The 24,357-nt window shown below is 44.7% G+C and overlaps 1 protein-coding gene across 1 annotated transcript in view; it reads right to left on the minus strand.

Moving 5' to 3' along the window:
* Window positions 1–473: 473 nt before the first annotated feature.
* LOC139265788 (FERM and PDZ domain-containing protein 1) overlaps window positions 474–24,357 on the minus strand; it is a 187,108-nt gene continuing 163,224 nt past the window's right edge. Inside the window, exon 15 of the mRNA XM_070883650.1 lies at window positions 474–2,830. Within this exon, the coding sequence (XP_070739751.1) occupies window positions 474–2,830 (2,357 nt within the window). The remainder of the gene's footprint in view (window positions 2,831–24,357) is intronic.

Raw genomic sequence — 24,357 nt, forward strand, 5'->3', positions numbered from 1 at the left:
TTCACCCTAACGCAATGAGCTGGACTCAAAACTTAGTTCTATGGGTGAAAGATCAGCCTTCTAATGCACTGATCAGCATCGTTATATGAAGCATATGGAAGTCGTGCATGAACAATCAGCTGCCAAGAGTTCGATGTCAACACCCAAATAAGACATTGTGTTGCATCATCAATACAAAGTTCTTATTAGCTGGCACTAGCCACATGACTTATAACAATGTTATAACTGCAAAGGTGCAAGAAGGCAGCTCACCCCCACCTTCTCAAGGGCAATTAGGGATAGGCAATAAATGCTGGTCTTACCAGCGACACCCGCATCCCATGAATGAATAAAAAAAATGTGTTGCTCAACACACATATTGTCTGCAAAGGATGGACTCTGTGCTCTGTAATGTACTTGGTACACAATTCCAATATCTTTTGGGATGTTTCATTGTATTCTCTCACGCCCACAAACTTCACAAACACTGTTTTCTATTGCGAAGGTGAATCACTTTTGAATAGCTGGGTGAGACAGAAAACCCCAGCAGTCAGTGCAGTATACTGTTGAGCCAGTAGTTTCACCCTTAAATCATCTGACCTTCTGCCGCATGCATCCTCAGAGGCTTGCACAAAGGTTTTATAAGTCATGATAACCTCTCTCAAGTTACTGAGCACTTCCACATGATGCTCTGCACAGTGCATGCAGGTTGTGAACTGGAGGCATGTCGCTGTTAGCTGTGAGAGAGCCTGGAAACTTTCGGAAACTCCCAGGAGCATCTCATCAGGGGCCCGGTCTACTTTTATGCCCTTCTGGCAGGCAGACATCAGCTTCCTGCATTCGGTGTAGAGTTTCTGCTTGGTTGATGAAAAAAGTATTGCACATTCTTCCTCCACATGACTTTCTCTGGGGCAGTCCTTCAAAACATCGAGTAGCTCCACGATATCATTCTGTACCAGCCTGAATCCATTTGGCATGTTGTATCTTTTATCCTTGAATTTTGAAAGAATGGGACCATCATGCTTTGCTGTAGCATCAGTTTCAGGAACAGTAAAGGAGCAGCTGGTAAGCATGGTTTCATCACTTTGTCTAGTAAATCTGGTGAGGTATAGGGACAAGGGGCTTCCTGAAGCAGGTGGAGTGGTCCTCGGTGAAGTTTGCTGTGCGGAATTTTCTAGATCTTTGTTTTCATCATTAACATCAGTGCCCACTGCTTGAAAACAGTTCCCATATGCCATCCGGCAGCCACACGCCTCCTTTCCACCCATTGAGAGCTGTTTATTTGTTGGCTTTCCTGTGTCACTTGTAAGAACAGCTGAGATTCCAGAGCCAACATTCAGATCTAGCTTATCTTCTGGTCGTTTGAGACTGTTAGATTTGGCTGGTGGACATTCATTTTGTCGAGTTAGAGTTGCAGATTCCTGAGTCGCTGAATTGTCTACTTCATCAATCAGCTTTGGTGTATTTGTTGGTGAAGATGCTTCCTGCGGAGGTTTTTTATCTTGTGCGCAAAGTATTCTTGCACTGGGCTCATTTATATTTGTGTGTGTGGGAGGCGTAAGTGACTCAACCTGGTTGGTGTTCTGTTCTGTTTTTGATAAGCAGTCCCTCGAGCTGTCTTCTGCAGGTTCCGTGTGAAATTCAGAAATGTTTGGGGACCTCGCCGAGTAAACTTCCATCTTTGGTTCTAAGGTTGGTGATGACAAATGTTTAACCATGCCAAATGTCTTAAAGGACACACGGTTTAAATTCAGAAGCAGCCTGGACATGTTGAGAGAGTAAGCATCTTTGTCAACGTCACATGACTCCCTCCTGCTGGAGATTTCCTCTTCCAGAATCGACTTTTCTGGGAACGTTGCCTGATCCTCACTGGGCATCACCGAATATATTTGTGAAGTTATACTGCCATTGTCATCTTGGTAACATGATCCTCCTCTGTCACAGTTTTCAATCCCTTCTTTGGAGGTGAACGTATTTTCGTTGGAGTCTATTTGACATTTGGTTTGTCTGAGTGCAGTTCCATTTTGACCTATGGCCACCCATTGAGCACCCTTCTCGTGTCCTTTTTCTAGGACTTCACTATTTTTGACAATTGCTTCATCTTGTTCTTGGGCTTTCATGCTTATGGTGTTTAGGGTTTGTTGTTCATCAGTGCAAGACACAGTGGTAACATTATAAGTCTTATCTTCTGATGGATTCTCTGAGCACATATGTTCAAGCTCCAGAATTACTCCTGAAGGACTTGAATACTCCTCCATATTGAAACAAACTGTTCCAGGCAGCTTCACACCAAGAACAGGTTTGTTTGTGTTTACTCCTCCTACAGAACAGCTTGCTTTTGGAGCGTAGCACTTTTTAGTGTCTGAATCACATGGGTAACGTGTAGCTGAAACCGGAGTAATGACTGTTATTGCTTCGGTAACTGATTTAGTTTCCATGGTATCAGGCTCCATCTCCATTAAATTTGATGTGGCCTTTTTATTGGCACAGATGGAGAGGGACTTTAATGGACCAATTGACTTAGTTTCCAACAAGGCAGGTTCACTCTCAGTACTCGTTAACGAAGAAAGAGTTGGTGATTGCTGCATCCTTGACACAAGATTCTCCCTTTCATAACAACACAAGTGATCTTCACCTTTGCTTGAATAATACTGGGATAGAACAGCTTTTACATCGTAAAGGTCCTTGGGTGCGAAATGCCCTTTTCTGGAATTTGTTGCATATTTTGCTTCTTCAATTTCACCTTTGATGCTTTCCGCAGACTTGATGTCCATTCTAGTGCCGTAAAGGCTTGGACTTGGCCACATGTTCCATTTCTCTTCAATCTCCTTAATATAAGCAGACTCCAAATCTGCCAAGAAAATGTAAAAGCATTTAAATTGTTGATGTAGCGCTATTGTTTCCTGCAAATGCCAGGCAAAACATTGATTGTTCTGCCAGTTAACATTGTTTGAGCAGTTCGATTTTCTTCTGCATACCTCTCATTTAGAATATTAGAATAGTTTAGAATATTATATTTAGAATACACTTTTGAGTATATAAGTAAAGCTGTGGAAAAGGGAACTGTCCTATTCTCAGTGAAATCCAGAACAATGGACAGAAAATGCTGGAAATACTCAGCAGGTCAGGCAGCATCTGTGGAGAGAGAAACAGAGTTAACGTTTCAGGTCGATGACCTTTCATCACACCTGAAACGTTACTGTTTCTCTCTCCACAGACGCTGCCTGACCTGCTGAGTATTTCCAGCATTTTCCAGTTTTATTTCAGATTCCAGCATCTGTAGTATTTTGCTTTTGTCCAGAATAATGGATATGGAGCAAAAACTCCTGTTCCTATGTTCCTTTATAATTTATTATGTGACAAACAACTTTAGTATCCTGGTTAAAATCACTCTTTGTAACAAGTTATTCCTCTGATTCTGTGAATACCTTAGAGCGGAATTTCATAAAATCCACCCGAAGGTATTCCCCCTCTCTCTGCTCGGCACCTGGTCTGGGGTACACTGATCATGTAAGACGAAAGGTGCCCTTGAATTTCTTTCATGCCACAGATATGACATGCTACATATTGATTGGGCTAACCAAACTGGTAACAATGCGATGGAGGACGATTTCCTTTGGTGTAATAGGGATGGTTTTCGAGACCAATATGTCGAGGAACCAACCAGAGAGCTGGCCATCCTAGACTGGGTGATGTGTAATGAGAAGGGACTAATTAGCAATCTTGTTGTGCGAGGCCCCTTGGAGAAGAGTGACCAGAATATGGTAGAATTCTTTATTAAGATGGAAAGTGACACAGTTAATTCGGAAACTAGGGTCCTGAACTTAAAGAAAGGTAACTTCGACGGTATGAGGCGTGAATTGGCTAGAATAGACTGGCAAAGGATACTTAAAGGGTTGACGGTGGATAAGCAATGGCAAACATTTAAAGATCACATGGATGAACTTCAGCAATTGTACATCCCTGTCGGGAGTAAAAATAAAATGGGGAAGGTGACTCAACCATGTCTAACAAGGGAAATCAAGGATAGTGTTAAAACCAAGGAAGAGGCATATAAATTGGCTAGAAAAAGCAACAAACCTGAAGACTGGGAGAAATTTAGAATTCAACAGAGGAGGACTAAGGGTTTAATTAAGAGGGGGAAAATAGAGTACGAGAGGAAGCTTGCAGGGTACATAAAAACTGACTGCAAAAGCTTCTATAAATATGTGAACAGAAAAAGATTAGTGAAGGCAAACGTAGGTCCCTTGCTGTCGGATTCAGGTGAAATTATAATGGGGAACAAAGAAATGGCAGACCAATTGAACAAATACTTTGGTTCTGTCTTAACGAAGGATGACACAAATAACCTACCGAATGTACTAGGGGACAGTGGGTCTAGTGAGAAGGAGGAACTGAAGGATATCCTTATCAGGCGGGAAATTGTGTTGGGGAAATTGATGGGATTGAAGGCCGATAAATCCCCGGGGCCTGATAGTCTGCATTCCAGAGTACTTAAGGAAGTGGCCCTAGAAATAGTGGATGCATTGGTGATCATTTTCCAACAGTCTATTGACTCTGGATCAGTTCCTATGGACTGGAGGGAAGCTAATGTAACACCACTTTTTTAAAAAGGAGGGAGAGAGAAAACGGGTAATTATAGACCGGTTAGCCTGACATCAGTAGTGGGGAAAATGTTGGAATCAATTATTAAGAATGAAATAGCAGCGCATTTGGACAGCAGTGACAGGATTGGACCAAGTCAGCATGGATTTATGAAAGGGAAATCATGCTCGACGAATCTTCTGGAATTTTTTGAGGATGTAACTAGTAGAGTGGACAAGGGAGAACCAGTGGATGTGGTGTATTTGGACTTTCAAAAGGTTTTTGACAAGGTCCCGCACCGGAGATTGGTGTGCAAAAACAAAGCGCATGGTATTGGGGGTAATGTACTGAAGTGGATAGAGAACTGCTTGGCAGACAGGAAGCAGAGAGTCGGGATAAACGGGTCCTTTTCAGAATGGCAGGCAGTGACTAGTGGAGTGCCGCAGGGCTCAGTGCTGGGACCTCAGCTCTTTACAATATACATTACGATTTAGATGAAGGAATTGAGTGTAATATCTCCAAGTTTGCAGATAACACTAAACTGGGTGGCGGTGTGAGCTGTGAGGAGGATGCTAAGAGGCTGCAGGGTGACTTGGACAGGTTCGGTGAGTGGGCAAATGCATGGCAGATGCAGTATAATGTGGATAAATGTGAGGTTATCCATTTTGGGGGCAAAAACACGAAGGCAGAATATTATCTGTATGGCGGCAGATTAGGAAAAGGGGAGGTACAACGAGACCTGGGTGTCATGGTTCATCAGTCACTGAAAGTGGGCATGCAGGTACAGCAGGCGGTGAAGGCGGCAAATGGTATATTGGCCTTCATAGCTAGGGGATTTGAGTATAGGAGCAGGGAGGTCTTACTGCAGTTGTATAGTGACTTTGTGAGGCCTCACCTGGAATATTGTGTTCAGTTTTGGTCTCTTAATCTGAGGAAGGACGTTCTTGCTATTGAGGGAGTGCAGCGAAGGTTCACCAGACTGATTCCAGGGCTGGCTGGGCTGTCATATGAGGAGAGACTGGATCAACTGGGCCTTTATTCACTGGAGTTTAGAAGGATGAGAGGGGATCTTATAGAAACGTATAAGATTCTGACGGGACTGGACAGGTTAGATGCGGGAAGAATGTTCCCGATGTTGGGGAAGTCCAGAACCAGGAGACATAGTCTTAGGATAAGGGGTAGGCCATTTAGGACTGAGATGAGTAGAAACTTCTTCACTCAGAGAGTAGTTAATCTATGGAATTCCCTGCCACAGAGAGTTGTTGATGCCAGTTCTTTGGATATATTCAAGAGGGAGTTAGATATGGCCCTTACGGCTCAGGGGATCAAGGGGTATGGAGAAAAAGCAGGAAAGGGGTACTGAGGGAATGATCAGCCATGATCTTATTGAATGGCAGTGCAGGCTCGAAGGGCCAAATGGCCTACTCCAGCTCCTATTTTCAATGTGCTTTCGGCATCAAGGCCACACCCTCCCTTCCCACCCTCCCTCCCCCCACCACTGCCCAACTGGGCCTAGCACCAGTAGGCAGAACAGAAGAGTATAGCTGCATGAATGAGGGGCCTGCAGGTGTGTTCCTTGTCACTGGCATTGTGGTCTTCTGGTTGCTCCCAGGAACCCCAGACCACAAGCCCTCCCCCCATGTTTCTTCAGGTGCCCCTCTACTGAGGGGCCCAAAGGTCGAACAAGGAGCCAAGTGAGGTGGGAGACAGGAAACACTGCTGTTTGTGAGATCTTGCTGTGTGGAAATTGGCTACTGTGTTTCCTACATTACAACAGTGACTACACTTCAAGAGTACTTCATTGGTTGCAAAGTCATAGAATCACTGAAACTTACAGCAGAGGGGAGGCCATTCGGTCTGTCGTGCTTTGGGACGTCCTGAGTCTGTAGAAGGTGCTATGTAAATGTAAGGTTTTTTTTCTTCTTCTATATTATTTACAGCTTTGATACAGGTATATAACTTCTGTAACAGTTTTTTTGTCTATCATGTACTTTTTTTGTGTAAATGCAATATTTGAGTTTATCAAATTGAGGTATGTCAATTCGGCCAATTAAACATTTGGAATCGCACATTTGCACATCAGTTATAACACAATAGAGTAAAAGTCTCCCTACTGCCCCAAAATGCACTTTAGTTCCAGCCTGAGAGAAACACTCTCGACTGCACCAACGTCAATGTTTACACTTCTCATGACTACCATTTGTGCCCTCTGAGTGAGTTGCCAATCAGGTCCATAGTTTCCTCTTTCCACCATAATAGCCCTCATTTTGTAGACATTAACAAATCAAAATCAAGTTGGCAGGTGCTTACAATTTTGCTTCAAAGCTTTCCATCCGACTTTGCTTGGTCATGCTCAACCAACCTTACTGAATTCTTTGAGGAAGTAACAGAATGATCGGAGCAGCAGTGGCAGGAAGTAAAAGGAGCAGCGCGAGCGAGGAGGGGGACAAAATCACAGGAAAGCAGGTAAGTGATTGGCTGGTTGGTTGGTGAGCTTTTCTCTATTTCTTTTTTTTAAACCTTGGGCATTGGTGTAGATTAAGAGCCACGATTTAAAAAGAAAACATAGACAAGTGCTATTTCTAAACTTAAAAACCTCACTAATTAAATAAAATATTAAGTTTTAAAAAAAAAGTTTCTAAGTTCTTTTCTGCTTAGTATTTCATAGCCTATAAAATAGAAGGTAAGAGCAGATTAGAGAGTAGCTGCTGAGTGTGATTTGCTAAATTTTAAAGCTCATTTCAGCTGGGTAGTTCCGAGTCTATTAACTAGAGGCATGGCAGGGAAGCTCAGTCCCATGGAGTGCACATCCTGTGGCATGTGGGAAGTCCTGGAGGCTTCACGCAGCCTGGACGACCATGTGTGCAGGAGGTGTCTCCAGCTGCAGCAACTTGAGTTCCCTGTTTTGGAGCTTCAGCAGCGCTGGGGTCACTGCGGTGCATTCGCAACACGGAAAATTTCGAGGATAGCACGTTACTAGAGGCGGTCACCCCACAGCTTAAAAGTGTGCAGGCAGAGAGGCAATGGGTGACCGCCAGAGAGAAGGGGAGGACCAGGCAGGTAGAGCAGGAGTCCCCTGAGTCCATCTCGCTCTCCAACCAGTATTCTGTTCTGAGTACTGGTGAGGGTGATGGTGCCTCTGGGGAGTGCAGCCAGAGCCAAGTCCATGGCACCACAGGTGGCTCAATTGTACGGGGGGCTGGGGGCGGCGTGGGGGGTGGTGGGGGAAAAAGAATGGAAGAGCAATAGTGGCAGGGGATTTGATAGTCAGGGGAGCAGACAGGCGTTTCTGTGGCCGCAGATGTGACTCCAGGATGGTATGTTGCCTCCCTGGTGCCAGGGTCAAGGATGTCACTGAGCAGCTGCAGGGCATTCTGGATGGAGAGGGTGAACAGCCAGAGGTCGTGGTCCACATCGGTACCAATGACCTAGTTAGAAAGAGGGATGAGGTCCTGCGGGCAGAGTTTAAGGAGCTAGGAGAGAGATTAAAAAGCATGACCTCAAAGGTAGTAATCTCCAGATTACTCCCAGTACCACGAGCTAGTGAGTACAGAAACAGATGGATAGAGAAGATGAATGTGTGGCTGGAGAGTTGGTGCAGGCGGGAGAGCTTTAGATTCCTGAGGCATTGGAACCATTTCTGGGGGAGGTGGGACCTGTAGAGGCCGGACAGGTTGCATCTCAACAGAGCTGGACCAGTATCCTCGCGGGAGGGTTTGCGAGTGCTGTTATGGAGGGTTTAAACTAGCTTGGCAGGGGGATGGGAACCTGAGAATAGATTCAATGGGGAGAGAAGCAAAGCTGCAATTTGGCAGCAGAAAAGCAGAATGTGAATTTGGAAGACAGAGGAAACAAGGGCTGGAAAACAGACAACAGGGGAGTTTGGCAATACGAAATGGTATATACTTCAATGCAAGGCGTATAGGTAATAAGGCAGATGGGCTGCGAGCACAGATAGACACTTGGGAGTACGATGTTATAGCTATTACCGAGACATCCCTGAAAGAAGGACAGGTATGGCAGCTTAACATTCCTGGTTACAGGGTTTTCAGACGGGAAAGAGAGGAAGGTAAAAAAGGAGGGAGGGGGGGTAGGTGGGGGGTCGCAGTATTAATTAAAGAAACAATTACAGCTGTGGGAAGGGATGATATGTTGGAGGGGCCATCAAACAAGGCCATATGGGTTGAATTGAAGAACAAGAAAGGGGTGATCACATGACTAGGAGTGAACTGTGGACGTCCAGTCAGAGGGAGACAGCAGAACAAATATCTGGGCAAATTTCTGCCAAGTGTAAAAACTATAGAGCTGTAATATAGAAACATAGAAACATAGAAAATAGGTGCAGGAGCAGGCCATTCGGCCCTTCAAGCTTGCATCACCATTCAATATGATCATGGCTGATCATGCAACTTCAGTACCCCATTCCTGCTTTCTCTCCATACCCCTTGATCCCATTAGCTGTAAGGGCCACATCTAACTCCCTTTTGAATATATCTAACGAACTGGCCTCAACAACTTTCTATGGTAGAGAATTCCACAGGTTCACAATTCTCTGGGTGAAGAAGGTTCTCCTCATCTCAGTCCTAAATAGCTTACCCTTTATCCTTAGACTATGACCCCTGGTTCTGGACTTCCCCAACATCAGGAACATTCTTCCTGCATGTAACCTGTCCAATCCTGTCAGAATTTTTTATGTTTCAATGAAATCCCCTCTCATTCTTCTAAATTCCAGTGAATATAAGCCTAGTCGATCCAGTCTTTCTTCATATGTCAGCCCTGCCATCCCGGGAATCAGTCTGGTGAATCTTCGCTGCATTCGCTCAATAGCAAGAATGTCCTTCCTCAGATTAGGAGACCAAAACTGCACACAATATTCAAGGTGTGGCCTCACCAAGGCCCTGTACAACTGAGTAATACTGCTCCTATACTCAAATCCTTTCGCTATGAAGGCCAACATGCCATTTGCCTTCTTCACTGCCTGTTGTACCTGCATGCCAACTTTCAATGACTGATGTACCATGACACCCAGGTCTCGGTGTACCTCCACTTTTCCTAATCTGTCACCATTCAGATAATATTCTGCCTTCTGGTTTTTGCCACGAAAGTGCATAACCTCACATTTATCTACATTATACTGCATCTGCCATGCATTTGCCCACTCACCTAACCTGTCCAAGTCACCCTGTAGCCTCTTATCATTTTCCTCACAGTTCACACTGCCACCCAACTTAGTGTCATCTGCAAACTTGGAGATATTACATTCAATTCCCTCGTCTAAATTATTAATGTATTTTGTAAATAGCTGGGGTCCCACCACTGAAACTTGCGGTGCCCCACTAGTCATTGCCTGCCATTCTGAAAAAGACCCGTTTATTCCTACTCTTTGCTTCCTGTCTGCCAACCAGTTCTCTATCCACATCAATACATTACCCCCAATACCATGCACTTTAATTTTGCACACCAATCTCTTGTGTGGGACGTTGTCAAAAGCCTTTTGAAAGTCCAAATACACCACATCCACTGGTTCTCCCTTGTCCATTCTACTAGTTATATCCTCAAAAAATTCTAGATTTGTCAAGCATGATTTCCCTTTCATAAATCCATGCTGACTTGGACCGATCCTCTCACTGCTTTCCAAATGCGCTGCAATTATATCTTCAATAATTGATTCCAACATTTTCCCAACTACCGATGTCAGGCTAACCGGTCTATAATTCCTTGTTTTCTCTCCCTCATTTTAAAAAAAAGTGGGGTTACATTAGCTACCCTCCAATCCATAGGAACTGATCCAGAGTCTATAGAATGTTGGAAAATGACCACCAATGCAGCCACTATTTCTAGGACCACTTCCTGAAGTACTCTGGGATGCAGACTATCAGGCCCCGGGGATTTATCGGCCTTCAATCCCATCAATTTTCCTAACACAATTTCCTGATTAATAAGGGTAGTGGGTGTTGTGTATCTGTAAAGCATGCACTCAAATGTTCCGCCACCATGGAGTGCATCCCCTGAAGTCCCAAGGGATCCCAGCATCCCTTGGGAGCACTGTATATAAGCCGGCCCCGAAGGCCTGTTCCTCACTCTGGAGTATTTTAATAAAGACTGAGGTCAATGTTACTTTAACCTCCCTGTGTGCAGTCTCATCTGTGACAGGAACACAACAACTGGCGACAAATATACGAATCCAACGCAAAGATGCAGCAAACTGTGGGCATCCTGGAGAAGTTCTCGGATGGTGAGGACTGGGAAGCCTATGTCGAACAGCTAGACCTTTGTAGCCAACGAGCTGGACGGAGAAGGAAGCGCTGCAAAAAGGAGAGCGGTCCTCCTCACGGTCTGCGGGGCACCGACCTACAGCCTCATGAAGAATCTTCTAGCTCCGGTGAAACCCACAGATAAGTCGTATGAGGAGCTGTGTACACTGGTTCAGGTGCATCTTAACCCGAGGGAGAGCGTGCCGATGGCGAGGTATCGGTTCTACACATGCCAGCGATCTGAAGGTCAGGAAGTGGCGAGCTACGTCGCCGAGCTAAAGTGACTTGCAGGACAATGTGAGTTTGATGGCTACCTGGAGCAAATGCTCAGAGACTTTTTTGTACTGGGCATTGACCACGAGACCATCCTACGAAAACTTTTGACTGTAGAGACACCGACCCTCAGTAAGGCCATTGCGAGAGCATAGGCGTTTATGTCCACCAGTGATAACACCAAACAAATCTCTCAGCACACAAGTGCTAGCAATGTTCATAAATTAACTAGAACTGTGTTTGCGAGCAGAAATGTACAGGGCAGAAACCATGAGTCTGCAACTTCCAGCAGGCCGCAGGTGACCCAATGACTCAGAGTCCGCAACAAGGGATGAATGCAAGGCAATTCACACCTTGGTTGGCATTGTGGAGGCTTCCATTCAGCCTACTCATGCCGCTTCAAAGGGTATGTTTGCAAGAGCTGTGGAACAATGGGGCACCTCCAACGAGCTTGCAGACGAGTTGCAAGCTCTGCAAAACCTGCTAACCACCACGTGGCAGAGGAAGATCGGTCCATGGTGGATCAAAGCAATTTCGTGCCTGAGAGAGAGGAGGCAGAAGCTGAAGTACACGGGGTGCACACATTTGAGACGAAATGTCTACCTAGAATGTTAAATGTAAAATTGAATGGCTTACCCGTAGCCATGGAACTGGACACTGGCGCTAGCCAATCGATCATGAGTAAAAAGATGTTTGAGAGACTGTGGTGCAACAAGACACTCAGGCCAGCCCTGAGCCCCATCCACTCAAAACTGAGAACGTACACCAAAGAGCTTATCACTGTTCTGGGCAGCGCCATGGTCAAGGTCACCTACGAGGGCACGGTGCATGAACTGCCACTCTGGATTGTCCCGGGCAATGGCCCCACACTGCTTGGACGGAGCTGGCTAGGCAAAATCTGCTAGAACAGGGATGACATCCGAGCGCTATCACATGTCGATGATGCCTCATGTACCCAGGTTCTTAACAAATCTCCTTCCCTTTTTGAGCCAGGCATTGGAAACTTTTCCGGGTCGACAGTGCGGATCCACTTGGTCCCAGAGGCATGACCCATTAACCACAAGGCGCGAGCGATACCGCACATGATAAGGAAGAGAGTGGAAATCGAGCTGGACAGGCTGCAACGTGAGGGCATCATCTCCCCAGTGGAATTCAGCGAGTGGGCCAGCCCGATTGTTCCAGTACTCAAAAGTGATGGCACGGTCAGGATTTGCGGCGATTATAAAGTAACTATTAATCGTTTCTCGCTACAGGACCAATACCTGCTACCTAAGGCAGATGACCTATTTGCGACACTGGCAGGAGGCAAGACGTTCACCAAGCTCGACCTGACTTCGGCCAACATGACGCAGGAGCTGGAGGAGCCTTCAAAGAGCCTCACCTGCATCAACACGCACAAGGGACTGTTCATCTACAACAGATGCCCGTTTGGAATTCGGTCAGCTGCAGCGATCTTCCAGAGAAACATGGAGAGCCTACTCAAGTCGGTACCACACACGGTGGTTTTTCAGGACGACATAATGGTCACGGGTCGGGACACCGTCGAGCACCTACAAAACCTGGAGGAGGTCCTCCAGCAACTGGATTACGTAGGGCTGCGGTTGAAGAGGTCGAAATGAGTCTTCATGGCCACAGAAGTGGAGTTTTTGGGGAGAAAGATTGCGGCGGACGGCATTGGCCCACAGACGCCAAGACAGAGGCTATCTAGAAAACACCCAGGCCACAGTACATCACGGAGCTGCGGTCGTTCCTGGGAATCCTCAACTATTTTGGTAACTTCCTACCAGGGTTAAGCATCCTCTTAAAGCCCCTACATGTGTTATTGCATGAAGGTGAGAACTGGGCATGGGGAAAAAAATCAAGTAATTGCTTTTGAGAAAGCCAGAAACATTTTATGCTCCAATAAGTTGCTTGTATTGTATAACCTGTACAAAAGACTCGTGCTAGCATGTGATGCGTCGTCGTACGGAATCGGGTGTGTATTACAACAAGCTAACATTGCGGGGAAGTTGCAACCTGTCGCCTATGCTTCCAGGAGCTTGTCTAAAGCCGAGAGGGCCAACAGCATGATTGAGAAAGAAGCATTAGGTGTGTGTTCGGGGTAAAGAAAATGCATCAGTACCTGTTTGGCCTCAAATTTGAGCTGGAAACCGATCACAAGCCCCTCATATCCCTGTTCGCTGAAAACAAGGGGATAAATACTAATGCCTCAGCCCGCATACAAAGATGGGCACTCGCACTGTCAGCATATAACTATACCATCCGCCACAGGCCAGGCACCGAGAACTGTGCGGATGCTCTCAGTCAGCTACCATTGCCCACCACGGGGTTGGAAATGGCGCAGCCTGAAAACTTGTTGATGGTCATGGAAGCGTTTGAAAATGATAAATCATCTGTTACGGCCCGCCAGATTAGAACTTGGACCAGCCAAGATCCTCTGCTGTCCTTAATAAAAAACTGTGTACTGCATGGGAGCTGGGCCAGCATCCCCATTGAAATGCAAGAGCTAATCAAGCCGTTCCAGCGGCGAAAGGTCGAGCTGTCCATTCAGGCAGACTGCCTGTTGTGGGATAACCGCGTAGTGCTACCCAAAAAGGGCAGGGAGACGTTCATCTCGGATCTCCACAGCACACACCCGGTATAGTAATGATGAAAGCGATAGCCAGATCCCACGTGTGGTGGCCCGGTATCGACTCTGACTTAGAGTCCTGTGTACGGCAATGCAGCGTGTGTGCTCAGTTGAGCAACGCACCCAGAAAGGCACCACTAAGTTTGTGGTCCTGGCCCTCCAGACCATGGTCAAGGATCCATGTTGACTATGCGGGCCCGTTTCTTGGTAAAATGTTCCTGGGGGGTGGTGGATGCTTTTTCAAAATGGATTGAACGTGAAATAATGTCGGGAAGCACCGCCACCACCACCATTGAAAGCCTGAAGGCCATGTTTGCCACCCACGGCCTGCCTGACATACTGGTCAGTGACAACGGGCCATGTTTCACCAGTGCCAAATTTAAAGAATTCATGACCCGCAATGGGATCAAAGATGTCACCTCGGCCCCGTTTAAACCAGCCTCCAATGGGCAGGCAGAGCGGGCAGTACAAACCATCAAACAGAGCCTTAAACAGCTCACTCCAAACCCGCCTGTCCCGAGTACTGCTCAGTTACTGCACGAGACCCCACTCGCTCACAGGGGTATCCCCCGCTGAGCTACTCATGAAAAGGACAGTTAAAACCCGATTCTCGCTGGTTCACCCCAACCTGCATGATCAGGTTGCGAGCAGGCGGCAGCAACAAAATGTAAACGAGGGTCGCGCCACTGTATCACTGGAAATTGATCTGAATGACCCTGTGTATGTGCTAAACTATGGACATGGTCCCAAGTGGATTGCGGGCACAGTGATAGCTAAAGAAGGGAGTAGAATGTTTGTAGTCAAACTAGACAATGGACAAATTTGCAGAAAGCACCTGGACCAAACGAGGCTGTGGTTCACAGACTGCCCTGAACAACCCACAGCAGTCACCCCCTTTTTCGAGCCCACAACACACACCCAAAGGATCAACGACACCACCCTGGACCAGGAAATCGAACCCATCACGCCCAACAGCCCAGCAAGGCCAGGCTCACCCAGCAGCCCTGCTGGGCCAACAACACGCCAGCCCAGCGAGGGCACAGCCAACACACCAGAACAGACATTTGTACCGAGGCAGTCCACCAGGGAAAGAAAGGCTCCCGACCGCCTCACCTTGTAAATAGTTTTCACTTTGACTTTGGTGGGGGAGTGATGTTATGTATCTGTAAAGCATGTACTTCCATGTTCCGCCACCAGTAAGTGCATCCCCTGAAGTCCCAAGGGATCCCAACATCCCTTGGGAGCACTGTATATAAGCCGGCCCCCTAAGGGCTTTTCCTCACTCTGGAGTGTCTTAATAAAGACTGAGGTCACTGTTACTTTAACCTTTATGTGTGCAGTCTCATTTGTGTCAGGAACACAACAGTGGGGGATTTCAACTACCTTAATATTAAGTGGGAAAAAAGTAGTGTAAATGATACAGAGGGTGTGGAATTCCTAGAATGCATTCAGGAGAACTTCTTTAGCCAGTATGTAACAAGCCGAACAAGGAAGGGGGCAGTTCTGGACTTGGTTTTGGCGAAGGAATATCAGTGGGAGAGCATTTTGGTGCTGGTAATCATAATTCAGTAAGATTTAGGGTAGTTATGGAAAAGGACAAAGGTGGACCAAGAATAAATGTTCTCAATTGGGATAAAGCCAATTTTATTGAGTTGAGATGGGATTTCAACAAAGTGGACTGGAAACGGCTACTTGATGGTAAATCAATGTCAGAGCAGTGGGAGGCGTTCAAGGAGGAGATCCTGAGGGTACAGAACAAGTATGTTCCCTTAATAAAAGGGTGAGGCTAACAAATCTAGTGCCCTCTGGATGTCAAGGGACATACAGGGTAAGATAAGGAAAAAAAGTGATGCTTATGACAGATATGCAGAAACTCAAGAGGAGTATAAGAAGTGCAGGGGTGCAATTAAAAAAGATATCAGGAAAGCAAAGGGAGAGCATGAAAGAATGTTGGCAAGTAAAATCAGGGAAAACGCAAATATGTTTTATAAATACATGAAGAGCAAGAGGATAACTCGGGAAAGAGTGGGGCCTATTAGAGACCATAACAGAAATCTGTGTGTGGAAGTAGAAGATGTGGGTATGATTCTCAATTAATACTTTGCATCTGTTTTCACAAAAAAGAGGGGCAAACACAGACTTTGCAATGAGGGAGTAGGAGTGTGAAATATTAGACGAGATACACATAGTGAGAGAGGAAGTATTAATGGGCTTAGCATATTTGAAAGTGGATAAATCCCCAGGCCCGGATGAAATGTATTCCAGGCTGTTAAAAGAAGCAAAAGAGGAAATAGCAGAGGCTCTGACCATCATTTTCCAGTCCTCTCTGGCTAAAGGTGTCATGCCAGAGGACTGGAGGACTGCTAATGTTATACCTTTGTTTAAAAAGGGAGAAAGGGTTAGACCAAGTAATTACAGGCCAGTCAACCTAACTTCGATGGGAAAATTATTGGAAAAAATCCTGAGGGACAGGATAAATCTTCATTTGGAAAGACATGGAGAAGGTCATGTCTGACTAACTTGATTTAATTTTTCGAGGAGGTAACTAGGAGGGTCAACGAGGGCAGTGCGTATGATGTAGTGTATATGGATTTTAGCAAAGCTTTTGTTAAGGTCCCACATGGCAGACCGGTCAAGAAAGTATTAGCCCATGGGATCCAGGGCAAAGTGGCAAGTTGGATCCAAAATTGGCTCAGAGGCAGGAAGCAAAGGGTAATGGTTGATGGGTGTTTTTGTGACTGGAAGGATGTTTTCAGTCGGGTTCCGTAGGGCTCAGTGCTGGGTCCCCTGCTTTTTGTGGTATATATCAATGACTTGGACTTAAACATTGGGGGTATGATTAAGAAATTTGCAGATGCCACTAAAATAGGCTGTGTGGTTGATAATGAAGAAGAAAGCTGTGGACTATGGGACGATATCAATGTACTGGTCAGGTGGGCGGAACAGTGGCAAATGGAATTCAATCCGGAAGTGAGGTAATGCATTTGGGGAGGACTAACAAGGCAAAGAAATACACATTAAATGTAACGACACTTAAAAGTGTCGAGGAACAAAGGGACCTTGGAGTGCAAGTCCACAGATCCCTGAAGGTAGCAGGCCAGGTAGATAAGGTGGTTAAGAAGGCATATGGAATACTTGCCTTTATTCATCATCATCATAGGCAGTCCCTCGAAACGAGGATGACTCGCTTCCATGCCAAAAAAAAGGATGAGTTCACAGGTGTTTCAAATGAAGAACCCGAACTACATCCTCAAGGGTGGAAGATGCCTGTGCATGGATTTTTTTAACGTGTGGTGGCCGTTGCACACCAGCCACGACATGGGCTTGACAGAGCTAGGTCTTGGTCCAGTGGCAATGGTTACCCAAGACAACTGGAGACCTGTTCTGCTGCACGGACCTAGTGTACACACATATTGCAGTGTGGGCTGGCCCGTGCTGCCCCTGGGCCCCTGGCCCTGAACTTACGCCTCCCCTGGGCCCCGATCACATCCCTCCACAGTCTCTCACAGCTCCTTCACCCCGATCTTGCCACTCCTGCTGCATCTGCCCATGCTCCAATCACCGGCCTGGACTTTGCTGACGTCACTCTTCGCTGCCATTGCCCTCCTGCACCAGCTTGCGCTGTACCTTGTAGTGGCCTGCCTCCACGCTACCCTTGGCCGCCGGTCCTTTTATGGCCCCGACCTGTCGCTGATGGTTTCATGGAATACAAGAGCAAGGAGGTTATGCTTGAACTATATAAAACATTGGTTAGGCTTCAGCTGGAGTACTGCATGCAGTTCTGGTCATCACATTACAGGAAAGATGTGATTGCACTGGAAAGGGTGCAGAGGAGATTTACAAGAATGTTGCCTGGATTGGAGAATTTTGGCTATGAGGAAAGATTGGAGATGCTGGATCTGTTTTCTTTGGAACAGAGGAGGCTAAGGGGAGACTTGATTGAGATGTATAAAATTATGAGGGGCCTGGATAGAGTGGATAGGAAGGACCCGTTTCCCTTGGCAGAGGGATCAATAACCAGGGGGCATAGATTTCAAGTAATTGGGGGGGGGGGAGGGTTTAGAGGAGATATGAGGGGAAACTTCTTCACCCAGAGAGGATGGGAGTCTGGAACTCACTGCCTGAAAGGGTGGTAGAGGCAGAAACCCTCACCACATTAAAAAAATACTTGGATGTGCACTTAAACTGCTGTAACCTACAGGCCTACAGATCAAGAGCTGGAAAGTGGGATCAGGCTGGATGGCTCTTGGTTGGCCGGCGCAGACACAATGGGCCAAAATGGCCATCTTCTGTGCTGTAAATTTTTATGATTCTATGAATGAGCAGATAAGGGTAATGCAATAGATGTAATACATTTTGATTTTGAAAAGTCTTTGTTAAGGTACCGAATAATAGATTCATGACTAAGGTCAGAGCATGTGGAGTCACGGAACAAGTAGCAGAATGAATATCAAGTTGGCTACAAAACAGGAAATAAAGAGTAAGGGTTAAAGGTAGTTTCTCAGACTGGCGGAAGGTGAGAAGTGGTGTTCCACAGGGATCGGTGTTGGGAACAATACTGGTCATCAGTTACACAAACAATCTGGACTCAATCAGAAATCCAATTTAAAAAATTGACAATGACACCAAATGGGTGTATAGTTAATACTGTGGAAGACTGTGACAAAATACAAGACATTAATAAACTTGCAGAATGGGCATGTAAATGGCAATTGTGTTTCAATATAGGCAGTGTGAGGACAATTTTGGTAGGAGGAATAAGAAGACAGCATGCTCCTCAGAAAGTACAGATACACAAATCACTAAAAGTAGCAATGCAGGCTTGCAAGGCCTTAAAAATTGCAACAGAGCACTGGCATTCATTTCTAGAGGAATAGGCTTGGACAACAGAGAAGTTGTGTTAAATTTTTATAGAACGTTGGTTAGACCACATTGAATACTGTGCACAGTTTTGGTCTCCATACCTGTATTGCAAAAAGGATACAGAGGCACTGGAGAAGATGCAAAAAAGATTTACATGTTCAAAACCAGAACTAAGAGATCAGCATAGACTGAATAGGCTGGGGCTGTTTTCTCTAAAAAAGGCAAGTTTTAGGGGGTGACCTAATAGAGGTCTTTAAAATTATGAAGGGAATTGGTAGGGTAAACGTAGAGAAATATTTCCACTTGCAGGGGAGTCCCAAAATAGGGACCATAAATATAAGCTAGTCACTAATAAAGTCTCCTGCCATCTTCAATGATTTGTGTACACTCCCTTTACTATTGTACCATTTAGCTTACTTTACCTCTCCTCATTCTCCCTATCAAAGGTAATCATGTCACAAGTCTCTGCACTCATTTCATCTGCCAATGGTCTGCCTGGTCTTTCTATGTCCTCCTGAATTCTGTTACTATCCTCTTCATTGTTTACTACATTTCCAAGTTTTGTGATACCTGCACACTTTGAAATTATGCCCTGTATACCCAATTCCAGGTTATTACTATATATTAAAAAGAGCAATGGTCCTAACACCGACCCCTAGGGGAACACCACAGTATACTTCCCTCCAGTCTGAAAAACAACTGTTCACCACTACTCTCTGCTTTCTGTCCCTAAGCCAATTATGTATCCACTGTCCCTTTAATCCCATGGGCTTCAATTTTGCTAACAAGTTTATTATGTCATCCTTTATCAAATGCCTTTTGAAAGTCCATATACACAACATCAACTGCACTACTGTCATCAATCGTTCCCGTTTCTTTATCAGAGAACTCAATCAAGTTTGTCAAACGCGATTTGCCTTTAACAAATCTGTGCTGGTTTTTATTTACTAACCCATATTTTTCCAAGTGCCATTTAATTTTTTTCCTCCATTAATGTCTCTAAACGTTCCCTCATCACTGACGTTAGACTGACTGGCCTGCAGTTACTACGTTTATCCCTCCCCCTTTTTTGAACAAGGGTGTAACATTTGCAAACCTCCAGTCCTCTGGCACAACTCCCATATCTAAGGAGGATTGGAAGTGGTGGTCAGAGCCTCCATAATTTCTACCCTTATTTCCCTCAGCAACCTAGAATGCATCCCATCTGGATCAGGTGACTTTTCTCTTTTGAGTACTGCCAAACGTTTAAGTACCTCCCCGTTATCTATTGTTATCCTATGCAATTTCTCTACTACCTCCTGCTTTACTATGACATTGGCAGTATCCTCTTAGTGAAGACAAATGCAAAGTACTTCTTTAGTACCTCAGCCGTCCTGAGCCTCCATAAGATCTCCATTTTGATCCCCAATTGACCCCACCCTTCCTTTGACTACCTTTTTACTATTTATGAGTTTAGAAAAGACTTTTGGGTTCCTTTTATGTTAGCCTCTAATTTATTCTCATACTCTCTGTTTGCCACTCTTAGTCCCTCTTTCAGATCTCCTCTGTACTTTCTATATTTAGTTTAGTTCTCTATTGTATTACAATATGAGCATTACAATTGTCATAAGCCTCGCTTTTCTATTTTATTTTAATCTTTATAGCTTTAGTCAACCAAGCAGTTCTAGATTTGGATGCTCTTCCTTTCCCCCTTGTGGGAATATGTCTAGTCTGTACCCGAACTATCTCCTCTTTGAAAGCCTCCCATTGCTAATTTACTGTTTTGCTTGCCAATCTTTGATTCCAACCCACCTGGGACAGATCCCTTTTCAATTCACTGAAATTGACCCTCCTCCAACTGAATATTTGCACATTTGATTGTTCCTTGTCCTTTTTCAAAGCTACTCTAAACCAAATGGTAAAAAGACAATATTAAAAGCTCTTTATCTAAATGCACACAGCATTCATAACAAGATAGATGAGTTGGCGGCACGAATAGAAATAAATGGGTATAATCTGATAGCCATGACAGAGATGTGGTTGCAAGGTGACCAAGGCTGGGAACTGAATATTCAGGGGTATTTGACATTTCGGAAGGATAGGCAGAACGGAAAAGTAGGTGGGATAGCTCTGTTAATAAAGGATGAGATCAGTGCAGTAATGAGAAATGATATTGGCTCAGAAGATCAAGATGCAGAATCAGTTTGGGTGGAGATAAGAAATAATAAGGGAAAGAAGTCACTGATGGGAGTAGTCTATAGGTCCCAGAACAGTAGCTACACTGTAGGACAGAGTATAAATCAAGAAATAATAAATGCTTGTAAGAAAGGTACTGCAATAATCATGGACGATTTTAATTTTCATATTGATAAAATAAATCAAATTGGCCAAGGTAGCCTTGAGGATGAGTTCATAGAGTGTATTCAGGATGGTTTTTTAGAACAATACGTTGTGCAACCAACCAGGAAACAGGCTATCTTAGATCTGGTACTATGTAATGACACCAGATTAATTAATGATCTCATAGTAAAGGATCATCTAGGAAAGAGTGATCATAGCATGGTAGAATTTCAAATTCAGTTTCAGGGTGAGAAAGTTGGGTCTCAAACCAGTGTTCTGAACCTAAATAAAAGCAATTACAAAGCTATGAAGGCAGAGTTGGCTAAAATGGACTGGGAAAATAGATTAAAGTGTAAGACCTTAGATAAGAAGTAGCAAACATTTAAGGAGATATTTCATAATGCTCAACAAAAATATATTCCAGTGAGAAGGAAAGACTTTAAGAGAAGGATGAACCATCCGTGGCTAACTAAGGAAGCAAAAGATGGTATCAAATTGGAAAAAAAATCATGCAATGTTGTGAAGTGGGAAGCGAGAGGATTGGGAAATGTTTAGAAACCAGCAAACAACGACAAAAAAAATAATAAAGAGAGAGAAGATAGATTATAAGAGTAAACTAGCAAGAAATATAAAAACATACTAAGAGCTTCTACAGGTATATAAAAAGGAAAAGAGTAGCTAAAGTAAATGTTGGTCCCATAGAGGATGAGACTGCAGAATTAATAATGGGAAACAGGGAAATGGTAGAGACTTTGCACAAATATTTTGTATCAGTCTTCACAGTAGAATACATTAAAAGCACCCCAATAATAGATAACCAAGTGGTTATAGGAAGGGGGGAACTTAAAACAATCACTAGAGAAAAAGTATTTGGTAAAATAATGGGACTAAAGGTGGACAAATCTCCTGGACCTGATGGCCTGTGTCCTAGGGTCTGAAAAGAAGTGGCTGCAGAGATAGTGGATGCATTCGTTGTAATCTACCAAAATTCCCTGGATTCTGGAGCGGTCCCAGCGGATTGGAAAACCGCAAATGTAATACCCCTATTTAAGAAAGGAGGGAGACAGACAGCAGGAAACTATAGACCAGTTAGCCTAACATCTGTCATTGGGAAAATGCTGGAGTCCATTATTAAGGAAGTACTAGCAGGACATTTAGAAAATCATAATGCAGTCAAGCAGAATCAGCATGGTTTTATGAAAGGGAAATCATGTTTGACAAATTTGCTGGAGTTCTTTGAGGATGTAACGAGCAGGGTGGATAAAGGGGAACCAGTAGATGTCATAGAAACATAGAAAATAGGTGCAGGAGTAGGCCATTCGGCCCTTCGAGCCTGCACAACCATTCAATATCAGGGCTGATCATTGAACCTCAGTACCCCTTTCCTGCTTTCTCTCTATGCCCCTTGATCCCTTTAGCCGTAAGGGCCATATGTAACTCCCTTTTGAATGTATCTAACGAACTGGTCTCAACAACTTTCTGCGATAGAGAATTCTACAGGTTAACAACTCTGAGTGAAGAAGTTTCTCCTCATCTCGGTCCTAAATGGCTTACCCCTTATCCTTAGACTGTGACCCCTGGTTCTGGACTTCCCCAGCATCGGGAATGTTCTTCCTGCCTCTAACCTGTGCAATCCCGTCAGAAATTTGTATGTTTCTATGAGATCCCCTCTCATTCTTCTAAACTCCAGTGAATACAAGCCCAGTCGATCCAGTCTCTCCTCATATGTCAGTCCTACCATCCCGGCAATCAGTCTGGTGAACCTTCGCTGTACTCCCTCAATAGCAAGAACGTCCTTCCTCAGATTAGGGGATCAAAACTGAACACAATATTCCAGGTGTGGCCTCACCAAGGCCCTGTACAACTGCAGTAACACCTCCCAGCATCTATACTCAAATCCTCTAGCTATGAAGGCCAACATGCCATTTGCCTTCTTCACTGCCTGCTGTACCTGCATGTCAACTTTCAATGACTGATGTACCATGACACCCAGGTCTCATTGCACCTCCCCTTTTCCTAATCTGTCACCATTCAGATAATATTCTGCCTTCCTGTTTTTGCCACCAAAATGGATAACCTCACATTTATCCACATTATACTGCATCTGCCATGCATTTGCCCACTCACCTAACCTGGCCAAGTCACCCTGCAGCCTTTTAGCATCCTCCTCACAGCTCACACTGTCACCCATCTTAGTGTCATCTGCAAACTTGAACCCTGCAACACCCCACTAGTCACTGCCTGCCATTCAGAAAAGGACCCATTTATTCTGACTCTCTGCTTCCTGTCTGTCAACCAGTTCTCTATCCACATCAATACATTACCCCCAATGCCATGTGCTTTCATTTTGCACACTAATCTCTTTTGTGGGACCTTGTCAAAAACCTTTTGAAAGTCCAAATACACCACATCCACTGGTTCTCCCTTGTCCACTCTACTAGTTACATCCTCAAAAAATTCTAGAAGATTTGTCAAACATGATTTTCCTTTCATAAATCCATAATGACTTGGAACGATCCTGTCACTGCTTTCCAAATGCTCTGCAATTTCATCTTTAGTAATTGATTCCAACGTTTTCCCCACTGCCGATGTCAGGCTAACCGGTCTATAATTCCCCGTTTTCTCTCTGCCTTCTTTTTTAAAAAGTGGTGTTACATTAGCTACCCTCCAGTCCATAGGAACTGATCCAGAGTCGATAGACTGTTGGAAAATGATCACCAATGCATCCACTATTTCTAGGGCCACTTCCTTAAGTACTCTGGGATGCAGCCTATCAGGTCTCGGGGATTTATTGGCCTTCAATCCCATCAATTTCCCTAATACAATTTCCTGACTAATAAGGATTCCCTTCAGTTTCTCCTTCTCGCTAGACCCTCGGACCCCTTGTACTTCCGAAAGGTTATTTGTGTCATCCTTAGTGAAGACAGAACCAAAGTACTGAAGTATTTATTCAATTGGTCTGCAATTTCTTTGTTCCCCATTATAAATTCACTTGATTCTGACTGCAAGCTTCCTCTCATACTCTATTTTCCCCCTCCTAATTAAACCCTTTTTCCTCCTCTGCTGAATTCTAAATTTCTCCCAGTCCTCAGGTTTGCTGCTTTTTTTTGACCAATTTATATGCCTCTTCCTTGGATTTAACACTATCTCTAATTTAATTTGTTAGCCACGGTTGAGCCACTTTCCCCATTTTATTTTTACTCCAGACAGGGAAGTACAATTGTTGAAGTTCATCCATGTGATCTATAAATGTGATTTCCAGATGGCATTCGATAAGGTGCCACATAAAAGGCAAGAGTTTATGGGGTTGGGGTAATATATTAGCAAGAATAGAGGATTGGCCAACTAACAGAAAACAGAAAGTCGCGATAAATGGCTCATTTTCAGGTTGGCAAACTGTAACAAGTGGGGTGCCACAGGGATCAGTGCTGGGACCTCAACTATTTACAATCTATA

Source organism: Pristiophorus japonicus, chromosome 1 (assembly GCF_044704955.1).
Source record: "Pristiophorus japonicus isolate sPriJap1 chromosome 1, sPriJap1.hap1, whole genome shotgun sequence".
In the NCBI taxonomy this organism is placed as follows: Eukaryota; Metazoa; Chordata; class Chondrichthyes; family Pristiophoridae; genus Pristiophorus; species Pristiophorus japonicus.